At 40.8% G+C, this 24,955-nt stretch overlaps 1 protein-coding gene across 1 annotated transcript in view; it reads left to right on the forward strand.

Annotated features, from left to right (window-relative positions):
• CXCL12 (C-X-C motif chemokine ligand 12) overlaps positions 1-24,955 on the forward strand; it is a 64,501-nt gene that overhangs the window by 14,183 nt on the left and 25,363 nt on the right. Inside the window, exons 2-3 of the mRNA XM_075257805.1 lie at positions 1,571-1,688; positions 2,748-2,834. Of these exons, the coding sequence (XP_075113906.1) occupies positions 1,571-1,688; positions 2,748-2,834 (205 nt within the window). The remainder of the gene's footprint in view (positions 1-1,570; positions 1,689-2,747; positions 2,835-24,955) is intronic.

Here is a 24,955-nt window from a genome sequence, read left to right on the forward strand (position 1 = left end):
ATCTATCTATCTATCTATCTCCTATCTCTCTATCTCCTATCTCTCTATCTCCTATCTATCTATCTATCTCCTATCTATCTATCTATCTATCTATCTATCTATCTATCTATCTATCTCCTATCTATCTATCTATCTATCTATCTATCTATCTATCTATCTATCTTCTATGTATCATCTATCTATCTATCTATCTATCTATCTATCTATCTATCTATCATATCTATCTCCTATCTATCTATCTATCTATCTATCTATCTATCTCCTATCTATCTATCTATCTATCTATCTATCTTCTATGTATCATCTATCTATCTATCTATCTATCTATCTATCTATCTATCTATCGTATCTATCTCCTATCTATCTATCTATCTATCTATCTATCTATCTATCTATCTCCTATCTATCTATCTATCTATCTATCTATCTATCTCCTATCTATCTATCTATCTATCTATCTATCTTCTATGTATCATCTATCTATCTATCTCCTATCTATCTATCTATCTATCTATCTATCTATCTATCTATCTATCTATCTATCTATCTCCTATCTATCTATCTATCTATCTCCTATCTATCTATCTATCTCCTATCTATCTATCTATCTCCTATCTATCTATCTATCTATCTATCTATCTATCTATCTATCTATCTATCTCCTATCTATCTATCTATCTATCTATCTATCTATCTATCTATCTATCTATCTATCTGCTCTAGATATATTCTATTGAGTTCTTACAAATTTTCTGAAGAATAAAAGAGACATCCAAGGCCTTTAGTGATCTCAGTTGATCTCAGACACCTTTGACTCATTTTGAGTAACATGAGCAGCTGCAGATTTTCCATCACACAACCCTAGAGAACAGAAACTACTTTAAGTTAACATATAATACTTGGAAGGGAATATGAAAAATTCGGCTTATACTCGAGTATATACGGAGCTGGGATGGGATGAAATGGAGCTACGATGGGATGTGTCTTTTATTGCAGTTCAGTCCCATTCAAGTGATTGGAACTGGGAGCTGCAAAAGCAGTGGGCAAGAGTGACTTAATTTCTATAATAGGCTAAGAGCCCACCTTGTGGAAATGCAGCTTTTTTTGTTGCAGATTTTGTTGCAGTTGTTTGAGACATAGTCAGGAGTGGATTGAGCAGAAGGTAGAAGTACAAGAACTTCTTATATATTTCCCATTCCTTTTGTGGTCACTCCTAGGTTTGGATAATAAAAAATGCAGCAAAATCTGCAAGAAAAAAAAGCTGCGTTATCGCAACGTGGGGCCTCATCCATAAAGAGATTTTTTTAAGATAAGTTTTATGTAAATTAGTATTAGTATGGCTTAACTAAGTTACTCTCTCAATGCAATATGGCCTCTAAAGAGACGCCTACAAGGTATCCGTGCCTGTTCTTTTTCTCTACACTTGCTTTCAAGTTAGTACCGTTATTCCTATAACTTCTAAATAATTGTTACAGATTTAATATCAGCATGCAGTAATGATAAATCGTTGTTTAATGCCTGTTCTCGAGGCAGGGGTTTTAGTCCTAATGTTTGTATTTTGTCCACACAGAGAAACCAGTCAGCTTGACTTACCGATGTCCCTGCAGATATTTTGAAAGTAATGTGGCCAAAAGCAACATCAAACACCTGAAGATTCTCTCGACCACCAACTGCTCTCTGCAGATTGTGTAAGTACAAAGTAATAAAACATGGCTATTGAAAAAGAAAACAAGGAAGGGATCCCAGAAGAGGGAACATGGGGAAAATTCCGAGCCTTGAAACAGATAATATTGGACATTTTAGCACACCCACAGGTCTTTCACATGATGCCTTTCTTGACTGCGCCATGCTTCTTGGATCTCAAATAACAATAGTGTAATACCACAAATATCAGTATGCCATCTATTATGGATAAATAATGGTATCACCTATATTGAAAAAAATAACTAAACATGTTAACTAGGGAATTTACCAAGCCCAATGTCCTCAGACCATAAAAGCAGACAAGACATGAATCACTCCCATAATTTGTGTCAATACAACTAGGCAGCAAGAAAAGGTGGTGCCCATCTCACTTCTGACTACAACATGAATGAGGGGATATCGTCACTCCATAGGGAGAGAACCACCATTTAGGGGGTGGAGTCTTATTAAGCCATGAGCGCTCCACTGCAAAGGAACATGGGAAGAATATGCAAATCTGACTTCCATGTTGTAATTAGGATGCCAGTGCCTCAAGTATGCACACCAATAGAGGGCGCTGACTGAGAATATGCAAGTCTGTCTTCCATGATGTAATTAGGAAGACAGCGTCTCAGTCAAGACATCCAATAGAGGGCGCTCCCTTTAACATCATATCCCTCAACCCTGTCTAATCCAGATCAGTCCTCTCTGCGCCAAGCTGATGAGATGCAAATACATCGAAACATCTGTCCTTGGCTGAGAAGACTGTATCTACTATAATCCCAACATCATTGCAAACAAAGGCCTCTGAGAAGGTCAGCATGATGTTAAAGGGAGCACCCTCTATTGAATGTCTTGACTGAGACTCTGTCTTCCTCATTACATCATGGAAGATAGACTTGCACATTCTCAGTCAGCGCCCTCTATAGGTGTGCATACTTGACGCACTGGCATCCTAATTACATCATGGAAGTCAGATTTGCATATTCTTCCCATACAACATGAATGGTCATGGTCAAGCTGGACATGGCTCTCTAACCTAGTTACACCATACTTTTTTACAGGGCTCGTCTTAAGCACAATGGCAAACAGATCTGCTTGGACCCTAAGATTAAGTGGATCCAGGAGTACCTGGAGAAAGCTTTGAACAAGTAAGCAGATGACGCAGATGTGCAGCTTCCACTCCCGGCATGAATGTGTTAAGACACGATCTTCACACGTCTGTAACTTGGAATCTTGTAATGTATCTGGTGCTGAACCTTGTAAGAAATCCCATGTGGCCCCAAGACCAAGTGGGTTTACTTTCCAATGCTGGGACGTCCCATTGAGCAGTATTGTACACATCCATTATCCTTTGGATTCTCCAAAAATAACAAGCAAATTTTTTTTCTGAAAGTTTAACTTTGCAAGGTTCAGATGATAGTGGTGTGAAATGTATTATATGTCATAAATTAGAGGACTAGACAATATCACATTATATACGTCTATTCAATACAGAAACTTTATCGATCAGACCAGTAACCTTGCTCAATCTATCTTTTATTCTCATTATATATATATATACATAATATACACATGCACATTTTATTTAATATAGCCTTCCTTTTAATGAACTGTGATGAATGGAGGGTGTAAGAGATCTATGTATTAGTAAGAGGCTACTACTATTATACAGCGTAGCCTATGGTGACTGCTTTCACGCAACCTGGAAAGCAAGAAGAAATTGCCTTTCAATAGTTTCCAGTAGGGCATAATGAACTGCAATGAATTTACAACACATGGAGTTACATGACTGTAAAGTCACTTTTTTTCTGCAAAGTTAGATTTGCCAGCTGCCTAACACGCTGAATTTCGAGGTTCATGGAAGTGTTAGCATCTGGTCCTTCTCTTCTCGGCCTTGCTCAAAATCATCCCCATTCCAGTTGCCTCTAGGGTTTTCAGTATATTTTTTTAACCTGCATCAAAACATTGGTTTGCCAGAACCTCTATGGGCTTGTGCCATAATACAAACACAGGCGGACAAGTCACTGCTTTGTAGTCATCTGAGCCCACTGTTAGCAGACAGGAAGGGACGATTTTGTTATGGGAATGTTCAACCTGACACCATTGTCCCTTATTACATTTCTTTAACACTTCATTTATATTTCATGTAACGTAACTGAAAATCCTATTGCAGTCTCCATCGCTTCCAGCACACGTATGTACGTATGATGCAAACAAGTAAGGCACAGAAAAATAGCCACTGCCAAACCGAGCAATTTGCTGATGTCCATGTCTTTGCAAATCGGAAAATTGGATAAGGGATAAGCATCCATATAACATTTTACAGGGAGTCTATCAGCAGTACATGGGACTCCGCATCTGAATGACAAGGGCATATTTGCAAATTATAGAAACACCAATACACGGTGCGATTAGGCTTTAGAACCAATTTTCTGCTTTTCAATAAGTTAGGACGCCAACTTTTGTAACTAAAGGTTACTTAACATTGTTTGCAGCAACCAAATTCTTCATTCCAGGTACTGTTGATTAACTCTTAGTAAAATTAAATTGGATGAGATTTCCAAATATATATATATATATATATATATATATATATATATATATATATATATTTGGAAATCTCATCCAAATTAATTTTATATATATGTTTCCATACAGTATTGTGCAAAGGTTTGTAAAATTGCTGTTTCTAAAATAGAAGTGTTCATTTATTTTTACCAATTAACAAAACGAAGAGAGAAATTCTAATTGATAAAATAAATGAGAACGCATCATTGCAGCGGTTTCACCTCGTGCCTTAAACTTTTGCACAGCATTTCAGAGCAATATACAACTGTGAACTTGGTCCCTACAATGTACTATTTTATACTTTTAAAGACAATCCACTCGCCTGAGTTTTTCCCCCTTACTGATCTGCTTTTGCCTTCTGTATAGCATTACCTATTAAATAGGAATCTTTACGTATTATTGTAGATGTAAATGTGGCATTATTCATGGTGTTTCTAAAAAATTCTGAAAAAAAAAAATCACTTCTTCATTGAGAATTGTCAGCTTTCAAGCTCATGTATCCTTCATTGATGTCTGAGGCATCCCGGAAAAAATGCGGCGCTGACGCATCACGGTTGTACCCGCAGCGCATTAGACAGTTTGCAGAGGTTTCCTCTAAGGACTTTCTGTTTCTATTATACCTATGGGGAAACCGCTGGCGTTTCCATAGGTATGATTGACATACTGAGATTAACAAAACCACGCCGGTTTTGGAAATAACGGCGTGTCCACACTGCGATTTTTACCGGAAACTGAGCATGGAATTCGCTAGAATCCCTTCCACTTTTCCCTGACTATAAAACGCTGTGATTTTTCCCGCAGCATTTCTGCCCCGAGCCTGAGAAGCACAAAATACGCTTTTTTTTTTTACCTTTTCATCAAGTTTCAAAAGTCAAGCATTGACTTACAGGTTTGTCACCTATTGGTGGCGCTAGAGAGATTATTTTCATCTTTCTGGAGGAATGCTTTTATTGGTCCTAAAAACTCCCATGCGCTAACCTGAATTGTACGTAGCGAGAGGAGTATGGAATAAGCGTTCTATGATCCAACATGCAAAAAATGGAGGTTTAAAAAATCTACAAGATCAAAGTACAATTGATGTAATCAGTCTTATCTTTTATCTAAGTGGGTCAGTATGACATGGAATAACAATATTGCTGGTATGTTAGAAAATACGTTTTTTTGACATCTAAACACCACCTGCATCTACAGCATGGCAAAGGTTGTGCATTGTAATGTTTGGGCAACCCTAGAAGGAGATTGCTTGTAATGAATGCAGGAACATCTGGATCGCCTCCCTCGGCTTCTACACAACCCCTGTTGCTCCTTTACCTTCCTGCCTCTGCATATAAATAAATCCCGTGCAGTCTTGTGGAGTCCACACCACCCCCCACCATTCTCTATAGTTAGACATTCAGTGCAGGAGCTGCTTTTTGTCTTTCTGCTGCCCCTGACCTTGCTACAGGATATGTAAGCTCCTGTATGAGATCTTGCTTTAATTAAGACACCAGAAACCCTAAGAGGTGCATAAATGAGCTGCCCCAGAGCATTTCTTGAGGTTAGACTACCAGGAACCAAAGAGTTGTTGGGGCCTCTTAACACCTTAACTGCCAAATAATATGTGGTTAGTCTTTCTGGCAGCGAGGGGACCAGACCCTAAACCACAAAGGATCCATGATGATGAACCAGATGTCTAGTAACTAACCAGAATTGTTACTATAAGGAAGACTTTTACCTTCTTCCTGTTTCCAATCTATAAGATGTCATTAGAAAGAACTAATATCTGTATCACAGGTTATATTGTTATATTGTTGTAGAATTGTAAGCAGTATAAAATTAAGCACAGACTTATCATATGATAATATGAAAAATAACTAATACTCAAATGTCCAATCACTTGCTGCCGCTGCTAAGATGGTGATGATGTTACATTCATCTTTCACATGAGCGCTGCAGCCATTCACTGGCCTGAATAGTGTCATCGATAGGCTACAATAGTCACTTATGTACATTACATCATTGTAGGGGACGCTGGAATGGTGGCTGATCAATTGCTTAGGGGGTGTTCACTCTAACGCCACTGTCCGCTCCAAGGTTGCCATCCTAAACCCGGGGAAACCAGACAGGGGATGGCTTCCCAGCGGTCAGCTTTAAAACCCATTCATTTGAATGGTTTTTTAAAGAAAGTCATCGGTGTGCGTAAGCAGCCTCTCCGCCTGGAAACCATTTTTTTGGCACAGACACAAATGAATGGGTTTTAAAGCTGACTGCCGGAAAACCGTCCCCGTCCAGTTTCCCCTGGGCTTAGGACGGAAACCTCAGGGCGGACAGCAGCGTTAGTGTGACGCCCCCTTACTCTTAGGCACATTTTTGATGCATGAATGAAGAGATGGGTAATAAGTAGGGTTGAGCCGATCTTGACTTTTCAGGATCGATTTTAAAATCCGATTTCTGATCATTTTTCATTCGAACCCGATCTCGATCCCAATTCCGATCCCAATGCAAGTTAATGGGATTTTTTAATTAATTGGAGATCAGATTTTAAAAGCAATCCTATTCACTATACAGCATGGAATCTAACAATTGTTAGAATCCATGCTGTGTATTGAATCACTAAGTAGCCAGAGGATTTTTTTTTAATCCTCTGGCTACTTAGTCGCCCCTGGTGTCCACTTACCTCCAGAGATGGCTGGTCCGGTGCCTTCCTTCTTATTTGCTTCGCTGCCACTCCACTCTGCTCCCTGCCCTCTCCCTGACAGGTTAGGAGAGTGTGGGCGGGTTAGGAGAGTGTGGGTGGGTACTGGGAGGGGAGACGTCACTTCTCCCTGCCTTGTACCCGCCCACACTCTCCTAAGCCACAAGCCCCGCCTACCTAGCGCTTTAAACACTAACCTGGGAGGCGGGGCAGCGAGGCAAGAAGAAGGAGGGCACCGGAGCAGCCATCTCTAGAGGTAAGTAGCTGCTAGAGATCTTTTCCGAACACGATCGCTCAACCCTAGTAATAAGCCTTTGCCTGACACCTCGCACAGTGACTTATCTCCCTTAGAACAAAAGGATCAAGTAAGTTGAAATCCAACTGCACAATCCATATCTGCCCGACATCTCTTATTGGGTCACAAAGCCTGCATGCACATTGAATGGTCATCTACTCCTGCCAAACTGGTTGGTTTTGGAAAATATTCATCCAGTTCTTTACACTGGAGGACTCTCCTAACCAAAAGTGGTCATATTCCAAGGACAGGTTACATTTTCATTAAGATCTTGGGTAAAAAAAAAAGTGGGAAAATTCCCAGTTTCATCCGATGCCGTATGTATATGACTGTGTTTATTCTACTAGCCTGTATTATATAATATATATATATATATATATATATATATATATATATATATATATATATATATACAGTCCTATGAAAAAGTTTGGGCACCCCTATTAATCTTAATCATTTTTAGTTCTAAATATTTTGGTGTTTGCAGCAGCCATTTCAGTTTGATATATCTAATAACTGATGGACACAGTAATATTTCAGGATTGAAATGAGGTTTATTGTACTAACAGAAAATGTGCAATATGCATTAAACCAAAATTTGACCGGTGCAAAAGTATGGGCACCTCAACAGAAAAGTGACATTAATATTTAGTAGATCCTCCTTTTGCAAAGATAACAGCCTCTAGTCGCTTCCTGTAGCTTTTAATCAGTTCCTGGATCCTGGATAAAGGTATTTTGGACAAACAATTCAAGTTCAGTTAAGTTAGATGGTCGCCGAGCATGGACAGCCCGCTTCAAATCATCCCACAGATGTTCAATGATATTCAGGTATGGGGACTGGGATGGCCATTCCAGAACATTGTAATTGTTCCTCTGCAGGAATGCCTGAGGATTTGGAGCGGTGTTTTGGATCATTGTCTTGCTGAAATATCCATCCCCGGCGTAACTTCAACTTCGTCACTGATTCTTGAACATTATTCTCAAGAATCTGCTGATACTGAGTGGAATCCATGCGACTCTCAACTTTAACAAGATTCCCGATGCCGGCATTGGCCACACAGCCCCAAAGCATGATGGAACCTCCACCAAATTTTACAGTGGGTAGCATGTGTTTTTCTTGGAATGCTGTTTCTTTTTGGACGCCATGCATAACGCCTTTTTTTATAACCAAACAACTCAATTTTTGTTTCCAAAATGAAGCTGCCTTGTCCAAATTTGCTTTTTCATACCTCAGGCAACTCTATTTGTGGCGTACGTGCAGAAACGGCTTCTTTCTCATCACTCTCCCATACAGCTTCTATTTGTGCAAAGTGCGCTGTATAGTTGACCGATGCACAGTGACACCATCTGCAGCAAGATGATGCTGCAGCTCTTTGGAGGTGGTCTGTGGATTGTCCTTGACTGTTCTCACCATTCTTCTTCTCTGCCTTTCTGATATTTTTCTTGGCCTGCCACTTCTGGGCTTAACAAGAACTGTCCCTGTGGTCTTCCATTTCCTTACTATGTTCCTCACAGTGGAAACTGACAGGTTAAATCTCTGAGACAACTTTTTGTATCCTTCCCCTGAACAACTATGTTGAACAATCTTTGTTTTCAGATCATTTGAGAGTTGTTTTGAGTAGCCCATGATGCCACTCTTCAGAGGAGATTCAAATAGGAGATCAACTTGCAATTGGCCACCTTAAATACCTTTTCTTATGATTGGATACATCTGGCTATGAAGTTCAAAGCTCACTGAGGTTACAAAACCAATTTTGTGCTTCAGTAAGTCAGTAAAAAGTAGTTAGGGGAATTCAAATGAATAAAATGATAAGGGTGCCCATACTTTTGCACCGGTCAAATTTTGGTTTAATGCATATTGCACATTTTCTGTTAGTACAATAAACCTCATTTCAATCCTGAAATATTACTGTGTCCATCAGTTATTAGATATATCAAACTGAAATGGCTGTTGCAAACACCAAAATATTTAGAACAAAAAATGATTAAGATTAATAGGGGTGCCCAAACTTTTTCATAGGACTGTATCTTATACATACAGTAAGGCTAAGGCCCCACGTAACGAAACGCAGCTACACAATACTGCTTAAAATATGCACATTGTTTTTTTATACTGTTTTTTCTTCCACTAGTAAATCTACAGGGAAAACGCTTGCGATTCCTCCGCTAACATTAACACGCTTTTTGAAAACGCAGCTTTTCTGCAGCCATTTTTTTCCCCCACAATATGTGAACGAGATGAAGTGAACGCTTTGTTTCCACAACATGGGGCCTTAGTCTAAATGTGTGTCTGTGCCAAACTAAAATCACAGATATCCTTTCCTATGAGGTACGTCATCCGCTGCCCTGGCTACAGTAGACATTTGAGAGTATGAGCTTGACATAGCGAACAATGGCGGTTTTACGGTCTATGCATGTTTCTAATTTTAAAATGGAAAGAATGTAATTTCATGTAAACCAAAAGCTGAAATGTTTTGTAAACTTCTACTAGCCATTAGTGCGGCTGGAAGGAGAAATCCATCAGCTGTTTGTGTGTTTACCGTGGGGAGGCGCAGCGCTCGCTGTAATGGATGACTGGCGAAACACAGAATGACATCACATGTATCTGACTACAGCAATGACTATTTTATGTATGGAACGTTAATATTGTTGAGTGGTGTAGTCGGGGGATTCTGACTTTTTCTTCCTTTGTATATAGCTATATTCTTTCTTTTTTTTAATCAGAGTATCCCTCCACTGTTATATATGTTATATATTTTTTATATTTGTATGGAAATTAAAGAAATAATGCACATTATTCCTTTTGATACTTTGTGTCAGAAAATAAAATACATTTTTTATTTTTAATTTCTGCCTCATGCTTTGTCTGCCTTTTCATTCCTTACTCTCTTCCTCCACCATATTTAATACATGTCCTGTCCTGGATTCGTTCCTATTCAGCCTATGCCTAATTCTTAACAGTGCTTCACTAACTTACACAAGAACTTGCTATTGGCGATAATGATAATCGGTTTGTAGTCTGCGCTATTCACATTGGATTCTGTTAATGGGTCACATCACGTAGCATTGGTAATGAAACTAAAGAGAAAATACTAGGTGTTCTTCATACATAATACAGATAAATACTAGAGATGAGCAAACACTGTTCGGAATAGCCGTTCCGAACAGCACGCTTTCATAGAAATGAATGGAAGCGGCCGGCACACGGGGGGGGGGGGGGTTAAGCAGCCGGCTGCCGGCAAAGTCCGCGTGCCAGGTGCTTCCATTCATTTCTATGGGAGCGTGCTGTTCGGATTGGCTGATCCGAACAGTGTTCGCTCATCTCTAATAAATACCATATAGTAATATAGACATAGAATACATTTAGCTCATGTTAAGCCACATCCATTTTCCTAGACACTTTCAAAATTGTCTACTGAGAACCAAGAATTGTCAAAAACAATGTGCCCGAATATATGTCCACCAGTCTTTGCATGCATCTTGAGCAAGAATGTTGCATTTAGTTTAGTAATACAGCCCACAGTAGGAATAGACTCTAGCCTTTCTTACATGTGCGGTAATATCACGTTATCACCCATTCACTGGATAGGTAGTAGATCGGTAGAGGATGACTACTGGGGCCATTCTGATTGTCTGAGCTCTTTTTACTCCAGCAGCAAGATGTTACATGAAGAAGTCTTTACACATATGAGCCTCTTCATTCATCACTATGGGAACGCTTACGATATTACGAAAACGCTATTCAACTTATCAGCAGTCCCATGTAGTTGAATGGGGTGGTAGTGGACAGGTATCACAGTCATTCCATTACAACTCTTGCTGGCTTAAGTCTTGCTGCCAGGGTGAATGAGGGAATGGTGACTGGTGGTCATTGTCCCAGAGTTGAGACCCCTTCATAAATTTTGTATCCACCCCTAGGGTTGATGTACCGTATATACTCGAGTATAAGCCGACCTGAATATAAGCCGAGGCCCCTAATTTTACCACAAAAAAACTGGGAAAACTTATTGACTCGAGTATAAGCCGAGGGGGGGAAATGCAGCAGCTACTGGAAAATTTCAAAAATTTAGATGGTCAGAGTTTTTGGGTGCAGTAGTTGCTGGGAAAGGGGAGGGGGTGTTTTGGTTGTCTGTCTGCCCCTTCCCTGAGCTTGAGGACTGGGTTTTATTCCCCCACCTGTAACTCAGTCTGGCTGAATATAGGGTATGTGCAGTGCTCCTATTAACCCCTTCCCGATGGAACAGGAGCACTGCAGATACCCTATATTCAGTAGACCGGGTAACTAATGGGTATGTGTTTCACTATGTGGTTTGTTTTTTTTCACTATTTTATGGGAGATTCTATACATTACCATTGTGGCTGGTCATAGACCCCTCCCCCCCCCAAAAAAAATAAATTAATTAATTTATATAAGCCGAGGGGGGGGGGGGGGGGTTCAGCACAAAAACTGTGCTGAAAAACTCGGCTTATACTCGAGTATATACAGTAATTGTCATCTGCAATTGTCAACTGCAGCAGGTAACAAACAAAACAGTAAAATAATTTTATTTTTTGTGTTTTCGGATGGGAGAGGTTTTATGACCTCAGTGTTCTTGCCATCTGTGTGTAAAATCACATAAGCTAAGATCCATTTTCCGTCAAGGGCCTCTTTCTAGTTTCTTATACTTTCCAAAAAGTTTCAAGAGACTCTATTGTGTGACACAATTTTAATAGTATTTGGCCGAATGACATGTATTTATAGTTCTGGCCTGTCCATATAAAAGTTCAGCAAAATTGTTACATAACAGACTATTTATATGGCTGTTAATGCCAGACAATAGACAAAAAAACTAAAAAGTACAAAAATCTCAGTGTTGATCTCATAGTAACATGCACTGGGTTGGTGGTACCAAAATACAACTGTTATCACAAAGGGTACCCCTTACTTGATGGCTAAAACCTAACTTTTATTAAATAATTTGCTAAAATTCACTCTAAATATTCCCACTACACAAACACATACACACCCAGGACCCTATATTCCACCTGGTCCCTATAAGTGAAAATAACTTAGGAGGGGGTTGGTTCCTGTCAGTTCAAGGGTTTAGAATCCAGTTGGTGGTTTCACTGGATTATTTTAACTGTCAAGAAACCCCTTTCAATGTGACCCCTTCCTAATACCACACCATGTAAAACCAGACAAACAGCACTGTATGGCCAACAAAGGGTTAGTTGCTAAGGGTTAACTGCAATGGGGGCAACACCCATAGTGTCTCTTGTGGGTCAGTAACACAAGTGGCCTGTTTATATGCAGGACTAGACAAAAAACCCAATATTCATGCAGCCCAGCTAGTTCCTGGCCAGTCTAACAGTGCTACAGTTGTCTATCAATACATTATATTTCTCATTTATCTCTCTATCTCTCGACGCGTTTCGCCTCAAAAAGGTTCATCAGGAGAGCGATACTTAATAGCAGAGTGGAGTAGTACATAAAATAATAATGAGCTGCGGTGAAAACCACAATTCCTGCAGCCCTGGTGGTGGGCTGCAGTACCGGTAGTGAGCAGAAAACAAATGTATTGTGTCACTTTATTGTCCTGTATATTTGGTTATTGCCATTGATATGAGGGTATATGTTTCATAGAGGAAGTTCATGCAACCATTTTGGGCCCCCTAGAGAGTTGGTTTGAATGAGTTGAAACCCTAAAAACCCTAAAAATAAGAGTACTGAGAATCAACCCAAGGATCAAAAGAAATGGGAGAGCAATGAGAATCGAGTCCTTCTGTCATAGGTGTATATATATATATATATATATATATATATATATATATATATATATATATATGACAATTCATTGCAAAACTCATGGAACGTCTACCCTGGAAGGTGAGGACTGCAGAGACAGGACACACATCAGGTATTATCCATAGCCTACCACTTACATCTAAGATATAATAAGTCATTTTATTGCTTTACCTGTCATCTACATTGCCTTCGCCACCATATGAATTCTTGTATTAAACCCGCAGGTAGCATTTAATACTTCACAAGCTTGGAGGAGATTGCAGCATGGCAGCCATTAACCATTACAGGCACATAACAATGACAATATCAAGCTTTTCTCCTGCTTTCTTCTGGTTTTTTCAATGTCAAGACAGTCTAAAATGAGAAATACCCTGATAACAATTTACTTCAGTGGAAGATGTTCCTCCATAAGTGGAAGGTGTTCCTTAGTACATAAGACATCGGGGAAGACAGTCCTTTATGTGTGAGTAATGCATTAAGCAGGTCAGAAAAAGAAGAGCCTAATTCTAAACCAGCATGACACTGACCGGTAGCTATTGCTTATATATAATGTTCAGAAATCAGTGTTTTAACATTACATTTTGTTAACCATTTATTGCCAGGCGAAAAGATGATACATATGGTACTGAAAAACATTGTGCTTTTGCTTCTTTTTAATAAAGGAAAACTTGCCCTAGTTCTAAACTAAGTAATAATCCAATTCACTTTAAGCGAGCATATCCCATTGTTTCTCTCCGACAAATTCCAGCCTGTGATGTCCCCGGGTCCATTCCTTAGGCCGCTGATGTTCACATGACCGCTGAGGCCAAACAGTGGCCTAAGAAAAGGAATTTGGGGATGTCACAATAGGCGAGGACTTCCACCACAAGAAAACATCAGAGCAGCAGGACCAGATCGTGTTGGAAGGTGGCGGAGCGCCGGTGACAGGTTAGTATGTTTTGTTTTTGACCTAATTTTTGAAAAAAATATCCTGGACACCCTCTTTAGTTTTAGCTGTGAATGACAGCATTTTCCCTATAGATCTATAGATTAGGTAGGGGGGGGTGGGGGGGTGCAGCGGTATATATATCAAAAACTCAATGAAAAATACTGTTAAAGAAATGCATTTTTGCTGTGTTTTGATATGTGGAACCTTAGCCTAAGGGGAGCAGCCATATTTACCGGCTTACCGGGACTTCTAGCTGTATAGTTATCTATGATGGTAGGAGTCCCTGCCTTTTACCGTCATACTGTCCCATACTATAATTGATGTTGCTGGGAGGCAACATGGACTCTCACCATGGACTGCATGGACTCTCACCATGGACTGCATGGACTCCTACCATGGACTGCATGGACTCCCACCATGGACTGCATGGACTCCCACCATGGACTGCATGGACTCCCACCATGGACTGCATGGACTCCTACCATGGACTGCATGGACTCCCACCATGGACTGCATGGACTCCTACCATGGACTGCATGGACTCCCACCATGGACTGCATGGACTCCTACCATGGACTGCATAGACTCCCACCATGGACTGCATGGACTCCCACCATGGACTGCATGGACTCCCCCCATCATAGGTAACTGCACTGCTAGCACAAAGTTCAAGCTGGTAAATCTGGTTGACACACTGAGGTAGAAGCTAGGTGTAGAGGCCTTACTGCATACCGTTACATGTATGTATATTTATAGGTATAACTGTATATAGCCCCAATCACCCGCACAACTTTCACTACCATATACATCATTTCACTGGCTTGAATGGTTCTCAGTCAATCAAATGTTAATTGCTATATCTTGTTTCTAAATGTCATGTGACACAGTATAAGCCGCTACTTCAGGATGGTATAAGGTGCTTGTGCTGTTAGATATCGTGGCCGCTCACACTGGAGTGCACTTCAAAAAAATGTCATTTTACGTATGGTCAACAATGGAGATATTGCAAATGCACAGAATTAACGTATAGATAGAAGTTCTGAAATTGAACAAATATTACAGAAAAATGAAAAATAAATCAAAAGCTGCTTCTCCAATCCTTGGTTCACCTGGTGAAAATAAACCCAGCAGATTTTTTGGCAAAGATACAGAAGCTTTATCAATGTGTGCCATGCTTGTGATAACCTACAAACTGACAGATGGCAGCCATGCAAAACTGACCAAGCCAAACGCTTCTTAATTCTGGCAAACATGCTTGTGCTGTGTGTAAAGAGAGTCCCTCACCAGGAAACCCAATATCAAACCATTGTAGAGGACATTATGCAGAGCACCATCATACCCTTAGGTCCTCTAATAGATGCAATGTTTCCTTCAAGAAGCTGTTTTTAGAAATAGGCAATGAGGGCTTGTTGGAGCCTCTGTATGTCAAACATGAATACACAGCTCCTGATATCCCCTATGTACTAGAGGCTCATTCACATAGTTATAAAAGTGGCTTCTTCAAGGAAATGGTGCATCTATTAGACTATGTGAACGTATGTTGGTGCATAATGTCCCCTACAATACACTATGGCATCATTGTGCTTATGTCTCACCAGTCTACCAAATTCCCTAAAATGTTTTTAAGAGATTATCGAGTCATGCAAAAAATTAAGGAAACATCATATACTTATTTGTTATTAGTTCAAGTTTTTTAGCATATAATGGGCTCCTTGTGTTTGCCACGCACTGCCCGCATGAATCATTCATGCAGGCAGTGCTCTGCAAGCACACAGAGCCCATTATAGTCTATGGGGTCCGTGTGCTTAACTGCACAGCGCTTGCAGTTACGCTGATATACCTTTCGGGGGGGTCCTCCTGCGGACTCCTTCTGTACGGGAAGCAAGCGCTTATGTGAACAGGCCCTTACTCGTCCTGCAGAGCCAGCAGTGATTGGCCGAATGCTATACACTGTATAGCATTCGGCAAATCAACGCTGGTTCTGAAACAGGCTCGTCTTTGCTAGTCGGGAGAGCTGGCAGCTTGCGGTAATGCGGGAGCTGACTTTTTCTCATAGGAATGCATTGACCAGCGTTGATTGGCCGAATGCTATACAGTATACAGCATTCGGCCAATCAACGCTGGTTCTGCCGGAGGCTCGTCTGTGAGGAGGCGGAGTCTAAGATCCGACCACAGCAGTCTCCATTGTGGTCTGATCTTAGACTCCGCCTTGTCACAAATGAGCCTCCGGCAGAACCAGCGTTGATTGGCCGAATACTGTACGTTGTATAGCATTCAGCCAATCAACACTGGTCAATTAATTCCTTTGAGAAAAATTCAGCTCCCACATAGACTGCAAGCTGCCAGCTTTCCCGACAAGCAAAGACGAGCCTGCTGCAGAACCAGCGTTGATTGGCCAAATGCTTTACACTGTATAGCATTCTGCCAACAAACGCTGATTCTGAATTTAATCTTTACTGCGAATAGGAGTAGTATTCGATAGAGTACGAGTATTTCGAATACCGTAGTATTCTATCGAATACCTACTCAATCGAATACTACTCGCTCATCTCTATTCATGAACCCTTGAAAGCTTTTGGACAACCCCTTTAAAGGGATTCTACCATTAAAACCTCTTTAGAAAGGCTATTCGTCTCTTACGTTTAGGTGTGATCTCCGCCGCGCCGTTCCATAGAAATACCGGTTTTTAACGGTATGCAAATTAGTTCTCTGGCAGCGATGGGGGCGGGCCCCAGTGCTGAAAATGCAATGTGGACGTCCCCACTGCTGCTCGAGAACAGGATTCTGCAACGCCTCTATCTTCGGCTGGATCCTCTCCTTCTCTGTTGTCTTCCTCCTGCGTCACCTCCGATGCCTGCGCAGTTGGCTTTGCCAGTAAGACACTAGTAGAGCCGACTGCGCATTCCGGCCGGCGGCCATTTTTGGGAGGCCGCTCTTGCTCTTGTAGTTCAATGCAGGAATGGCTTCCCAAAAATGGCCACCGGCCGGCATTCGCACTCGGCTCTGCTGGTGTCTCACTGGCAGAGCCAACTGCGCAGGCATCGGAGGTGATGCAGAAGGAAGATGACAGAGAAGGGGAGGATCCAGCCGAAGATAGAGGCGTCGCAGGATCGCGTTCTTGAGCTGCAGTGGGGACACCCCCATCACATTTTCAGCGCTGGGGCCCGCCCCATTGCTGCCAGAGAACTAATTTGCATACCTGTAACAAATTGTATTTCTAAGGAACGGCGCGGCAGAGATCACATCTAAAGGTAAGAGACAAATAGCCTTTCTAAAGACTATTCCGACATCTTATCCACAAAAAAAGAGGTTTTAATGGTAGAATCCCTTTAACAGTGCACACACTACAATAACTGCTAATATATATCATTATATGTCCTAGAGTTTAGTAATGTCATGTTTGAGTAGAAAGCCAAGTAACAGCCTCCTCCTATTACAGTTTCATCTTCAGTTTATTTTGGATTGTTGATGACTTTGCATTTTTTGTAAATTCTTCCATTAATGTCTAAGAGTCTTCCAAAAAACATTACGCTTTTCAAAACATCAGCCACAAGGAAAATATTCCTACACGCATAGCAGTGACAACAGCCTTGTCAAGAAGAAGCAAAAAAAAGAACAAGACAGATAGACCTTCAATGCCAAAGTGACTCACATGCCCTCAATCATATCACGTCTTAAAAGAAGCTTATCAGGTATTTACAGGATGAATAATGGTCATCTAATCATCGCAGCGCACAGTAACAACTGGAGCGTCCTCCGAAACAAAAGGCCAACAGCTGCACTGGATGTTTATCAAACTTTTTTTTCTAATACAGGCGAGCAGTTTCACAGCAGCACAGTACAGGGGATTCAAGCGATTCAGCAGACTAGATGAACTTTCACTGGTTTCTTGTTTTACTTCTAAGGCTGTATTCACACAGAGTAACGCCAGGCGTTTTTTGTGTGCTTTTTGCACATAGCGCCGCGTTAACGCCGCGTAGCGCCGCGTTAACGCCGCGTATACGCGGCGTTAACGCGGCGCTATTTTGCGGTGGCGTTGACCGGCGTTAACGCAGCGTATACGCGGCGTTACGCGGCGTTAACGCGGCGCTATGTGCAAAAAACACACAAAAAACGCCTGGCGTTACTCTGTGTGAATACAGCCTAAGAATGACTAAGCTTTCACATTTCATGCTGAAGTATTGCTTAATACATTATAACTTTTCTAACAATCTTTTCTTATTGTATAGTCCTTATTCTCCTGCTTGAAACTTCAAGGCTGGGGCCCCACGTTGCGGAAACGCAGCTTTTTTGGTTGCAGATTTCGTTGCGGTTTTTTGAGACAAAGCCAAGAATAACTATATATATATATATATATATATATATATATATATATATATATATATATATGAAGTTCCTATACTTCTCCCTTCTTCTTAATCCTCTTCTAGCTTTGGCTCTAAAAAAAGCAGCAAAATCTGCAACAAAAAAGCTGCGTTTCCGCAACATTGCGTTTCAGCCTAAAGAAGTTGTCCAACCTCTAAAAAAATGTGAATAGCAACAAATGTTATAAAAGAAAAATGGCGTTATTTATCATCAATGTTGTGCACGTGTTAGTATAGAGGCCCCTTTATGGTTTAAAAAAAGTGTTCCCATGTATGGCTGAGGTTTCACATTGTAGAAACACAGCTTTTTCTGTTGCAGATTTTGCTGCAGTTCTTTGAGCCAAAGTCAAAAATAGCCACAAAAGGAATGAGAAATATCTAGGAATCTCTGACCCCTCATTCACATCTGTGTCTGGTAGTCCATTCAGGGGGTCCCCATGCGGACTCCCTGAACGGATTACCAAACGCACTGGCAAGCGGTGTGCAATGAAAGCACATGGACCGCATAGACGAAAATGGGGTCCGTGTGCCCTCTGCACAGTGTCCGCATGTTCTATGCGGACAGAAAAGTAGATCGTGATCTACTTTCATGACCACATGATTCATACAAGCAGCATGTGGAAAGCACAGGGACCCCATTGCAGTTTATGAGGTCCATGTGCTTTCACTGCACACCACTTGCCAGTGCGTTCAGTAGTCCCTTCGGTGGGTCCCCATGCGGACTCCCTAAATGGATTACCAAACCGCAGATGTGAACGATTGGTTATACTTCTATCTTTTTCTTAGTCCACTCCTGGCTTTGGCTCAAAAAACTGCAGCAAAATCTGCAACAGAAAATGCTGCATTTTCGCATCTTGGGGCTTCAATCTTGATTCTGTCTGACCTAACTGTTTTATTTTTTTAACACTGACCACGCACTAGAGTGTATTTGTGTCTTTTTTTTGCTCGTTTTTAAACAGATGTAAATCATAACTACAGCGAGTAAAGGATCTCCATGTAGGCCACGCTTTGTTTTTCTGACAAAAAACAAAATTGGCAAGGGCACATAACATCTGGAAACAGTAATAAATAAAGTACAGGGCAGAAAAAAAATGTGCAATGTATGCAAAAACAAAAAAGTGCAAATAGCTTAATAAATGTGCCCAAGGTTGAGGCCTCACATTGCAGAAATGCAGCTTTTTTGTTGCAGATTTAACTGCGGTTTTTTGAGCCAAAGCCAAAACTGGCTACAGAGGGAATGGAGAATATATAGGAATTGGTTATATATCTCCCTTCTGCTCAATCTACTCCTGGCTTTGGCTCAAAAAAACTGCTACAAAATCAGCTGCGTTTCCGCAACGTGGGGCCTCGGCCCCAAAGTGCTTTCCTCCAACAGTTCAGAGCTTTGGTCCTCCCAATCCTACTATGGCAGGTAATTGCAATAGCCATTGGTTGGCTGCAGACGTCGCAATGCTGTCTACTTTTAACTAGAGATGAGCAAACACTGTTCGGATCAGCCGATCCGAACAGCACGCTCCCATAGAAATGAATGGAAGCACCTGTGACACCGGCCGCCGGCAAAGTCAGCGTCACAGGTGCTTCCATTCATTTCTATGGGAGCGTGCCGTTCGGATCGGCTGATCCGAACAGTGTTCGCTCATCTCTACTTTTAATCAAAGAGCTAGTGGGCCACTGAATTTTTTTTTTTTTTTTAAATGTAGATTGTGAGCCCCACACAGAGCTCACAATGTACATTTTTCCCTATCAGTATGTCTTTTTTTGGAATATGGGATGGAAATCCATGCAAACATGGGGAGAACATACAAACTCCTTGCAGATGGTTTGTTGCCCTTGGTGAGATTTGAACACCAGGACTCCAGCGCTACAAGGCTGCAGTGCTAACCACTGAGCCACCGTGTGGCCCCTCATGGGCCACTGAATTGCTGGGGAAAAGCTACATTATTTTTTTTTTAGAAGTAAGTTAATCACTTGAAAGCGAATCTATCACATCCTGCAACATAAGTGTATTTCATCCATACCTGTAGTTTTGAAGAACTTTTGGAAGAACTGTTTTTTTTATATGTTGCCCAAATATGTTGGTAAGTTGTCGGGTTTTTCCCATTGATGAGACACAGTCATGTATGGAGACATGTCAACTGGCAATCCAATAAACCTATTATGTACCGATGAGAAGCAAACAGCTACCCTGGCTCCTTATTTAGGGTAAGTTCACACAGAGTATTTTGTTCCGGAACCTGAGATGGAGGCTGCCTCAGGTTCCAGACCAAAAACAGGATAACCACGACTGAAAGGCGGGGCACTGCACCGGGATCCAGCCGCGCACTCTGCTCCAGATTAGGCCCAATGAATGGGCCTCATCCGGAGGAGGGAGTGTATTTAGGCTGAACTGCGAGGCGAAATGGCATGAAGAATGAGCATGTCACTTCTTTTCCCAGAACAAACCGGAGTCTCCCTGAAAAGAGACTTGAGCATGTCCCATTGATTTCAATGGGAGCCGTCTTTTTGGTCAGGATTTTGAGGCCGTATCCGTCTTAAAATCCTGACCAAAATACTCCGTGTGAACTCACCCTTAAACATTGCCCTTCCTCTACTAAAGCCAGAGTCATGGCTCCGCTACTGACATTTCACATATGTGGCTAACATGCAGGGTGAAGCGCATGCGCAGAACTGTACTGTGTCCTGTGGGGGTTGGGGGCAGTACTGGGCATGTTCCTTGCTGTGCTTGTCAGACACCGGTGAGGTTTCAGCAGTGACATTGGTTCTATATGTCTATTAATAACTCTGTTTCCGGCTATGGGCAGCTCTGGGGGCTGCTACACCAGGAAACTTGAATGTTAGTTGTAAATACACAATTCATGCCCTCCTATGTCATTGTACGTCCATTTTGTAAACACAGCTCACATCTGTGGCTAGTGGTATACAGAGAGATAAATGGTTCCCATCACAAAACTGCTAACACCAACAGCTTTGTGAAACGAATTGCACCTCCATTTAACATCAACCTTTTCTTTTTAAGGACCAAATTTCTGAGCTGAATACTTTTCTATTATATCTGTATAGGAAAAGGAAAGTGCTGTTTTTCTGTAAATAATATGATTTTGCCTATGTGCTGCCATCACTAGGGGGAGCTTAAAACCTATGGGTTGATTACTGCATCGATTGGAGTAGTATTAAACTATATGCACTTAGCTCCCCCTAGGGGCATTTGCAGGTAACTGCTATCACATATTTGACCACGACAGAAATGCTGTGGCACAAACCGCACTAACTTCCATCCACACACTGCCGAAAAATAGATTTTTCCTTGATTGACTATTTGGGTTCTTCCCCAATAACTAATACACATTTTCTGTTGGGGCTGCTTTACTTATATTTCGCAGTCAAAAAGAAAATCATCACATTTGGCAACCATATTGTTTAGGTAAGTGCTATTCCACCATTTTATTATGGATAAGAAAACTGACCGACAGTAAGTTTCTTTCTTTGCACAATGTAACATGAGTTATCCTGAAGCTTAAAGGAAGTCTCTGCAGTTTAAAGGCATTTTAAGGACGGGGCCCCACAGGACGGAAATGCCGTAATTTGCCCGTGGCGTAAACACCACAGGAAAAATTGTGACATTTTACAGCAAGGGCAAAGTGTATGGGATTCTAGCAAATCCTATGCCCACTTTGCAGTAAAAACCGCTGTGAGAAAACGCCACAAATTCCAAAACTGGCGTGGTTTTTCGAAATCACAGCATGTCAATTATACCTACAGAAATGCTGGCAGTTTCCCCATAGGTATAATTGTAACAGAAAGTCCGCTGAGGAAGTTTCTGTTTAAAGCGCTGCGGGAAGAACCATGATGCGTTCCTGCGGCACTTTTTTTGTCGTGGGTGCCCCGTGTGGCCTTAGCCTAAAACAGTAACAGATGCAAATATAGGGTGATCCGTCACATCCATAATTCTATTACTTTTTCAGTCTGTTGTTCTGATCCTATGATCGGTCAGAAAAATGGACAAAATAACACTAGTGTGAACCTAACCTTATTTAGATAAGTAGTAAGCCCTCGCGGGCAGGGCCATCTACCCCACTGTGCCAGTTGGTCACTGTTAGTATTATATCTACCTGTATATTTTGTATACTGTATGTAACCCCCAAATGTAAAGCACCATGGAATTAATGGTGCTATATAAATAAATAACAATAATAACAATAATAATAGTAACATGGGCACTGGTGGATCCAGAAGAAATAGTAATAATCTCATTGACATCAACCAGAAAGAGGGTTTGAATATGGAACAGGCTATTTCCCTAGAAGATCTGGAACCCAGTTTTGGTTACTAGAGTGAGGACAGAAGTCGGGTTCCCCAATCCTCCATTCAGTACAGGCCAGATCTTTACATCAGATGGATGCAGTTACCCATCAGGTGCGCTGTGTCCCAAAGAAGGCCAGAGAAAGTTCTCTCTGAGTCAGACAGAGTGAGTACACCTGGGAGAAAGATCACATTCACATGCTTTGTATGTGGGCAGTATTTTTATCAGTGACCCACACTTTTTTCAATGCCCATGCCCCAAAATGGAAATGGGTCGAGCCCACTGAGAAAGGTCACAAGACTGCACAAGTGCATCTTTCAGTATGTCTCTTTGCAACCATCTGTGAAAAATGGGATTTAAACAAACCCTATTCACTGTCTCCAGACAAAAGAGCAGCATATCCATTATTGCTGCAGGTTCAGTTTTGCAATATAAGGGTGCATTCACACTGAGTAAACGCTAGCTTATTTTGTAGAGTAAAATTACACTTGTAAATTTTGCTATCCCATTGACTTCAATGATATTTTTTTACAAGTGTAAAAATACGCCTGTAAAAAATACACCTGTAAAAATACGCCTGTAAAATGTCATTGAAGTCAATGGGATAGCAAAATTTACAAGTGTAATTTTACTCTACAAAATAAGCTAGCGTTTACTCAGTGTGAATGCACCCTAAGGCTTGAAAGCTGGGCCGGCCGCACAGAATCATGATGCAGCCCATTACATATCTGGCCTGTTTGGCCTTAGTGTAGATTCTAGCGGACATATTATATTCGTGTTATACAGACCATATTACAGCTATAAATCCAATGGCAGTCACAGGTAATAGGTCTCTATAATATGGGCATATTATGGCACTGCACCTAAAATACTGAGGTTCATACTTCTATGTTAGCACACCCTTTAGCTTTTTTGCCCCCACTTTTGTAAGTGTTTTTTGACAGTTTTTTTTTTTTTTTTTTTTTTTTCATTAAGAATTTGTTTTATTTCTGGCTTTTTTTTTTTTTTTTTGGGGGGGGTATTTTTTCATAGACAAATCTAGAGAATAATGCATCAAAATACTATTAAGAGTCTATCTTATGGTAATTTCATCTAATAAGTAGCACACATGCTTTGCACCGCATTTGCGTGTTTTTAGGCTGGAGACACAAAGTAGAGAATTTACTGGAGCATGGCTTTTATTTGTGCCACATTGTTGGCTCTGCACCCATTTGTCAGAGCAGGCGGGGACCAAGGTGGGGAAGCTTCTACCCAACAAGTTTACTATGACGATACCTTCACATGTAGTTTTTCCAGGAAAAAAAAAAGGCATAAAAATTTTGATTTTTTTTTAATACATCGTTTAAGCCATTTTTGCATATTTATTCTGGTGTTTTTCTTGTTATAATGACATCAATAAGATATCATCATAGTATCATAATATCGTAGATCTTTTTTAACTTTCCTTTTTTGTTGCATTTTTTCTTTGAGCCAAGCCAGGGGTGGATTGGGCAGAAGGTAGAAGAATAAGGGATTACTATATATTTCCCATTCCTTTTGTAGCCACTCTTTGCTTTGAGTGGATTGGGCAGGCACATATAAAGTCAAAAAACTCTTCCACACTCAGACAAGGATGTCTAAGGTACATGAGAAAAACAAAGTATACTTGTTCAAGTTCTATGGTTTCATGTATATGGACCATGTAAATTCTGGTCCTTAGAAGGTTTTAAATTAGGTAAATACAGGGGGCAACACAGTGTCTCAGTGGTTAGCACTGCAGCCTTGCAGCACTGGAGTCCTGGGCTCGAAGCCCACCAGGAACAACATCTGCAAGGAGTTTGTATGTTCTCCCCGTGTTTGCATGGATTTCTTCCCATTCTACAAAAACATACTGATAGGGAAAAAAATGTACATTGTGATCCCTATATGGGGCTCACAATCTGCATTTAAAAAAAAAATAGGTGAATACGATCATAGATGGACAATAACACACAGCTGATTCCATCGTGCCATTATTACATGTCATTATTAACATAAAAAACCTAGACCAAAATGCAAAAGCAATATGTGAAAAAGTAAGTAACCCTTTGCTGCTTCCACAGGAATAAAGTAGCAGCTAGTTGTTGGTAGTCAAATGCAGTTGAATAATTGATCTTCAGCGAGTGTAATCACCTCTATGAATATCAGAAGTTTTATCAGTTTGCTGGTCTGAAACATTCAGAAGAATGTTAACACAATGCCAAGGATGAAAAGCATCAGCAATCTTGTTAGAAAAGCAAAATTACAAAAATTGAAAAAGTAAGGACTCCTTCACACGGAGTTTACGCTCCGTGTATTCTGTATATGCTCCGCTCATTTTGTTCATTTTACACGTGT

Source organism: Leptodactylus fuscus, chromosome 10 (assembly GCF_031893055.1).
Source record: "Leptodactylus fuscus isolate aLepFus1 chromosome 10, aLepFus1.hap2, whole genome shotgun sequence".
NCBI lineage: Eukaryota > Metazoa > Chordata > Amphibia > Anura > Leptodactylidae > Leptodactylus > Leptodactylus fuscus.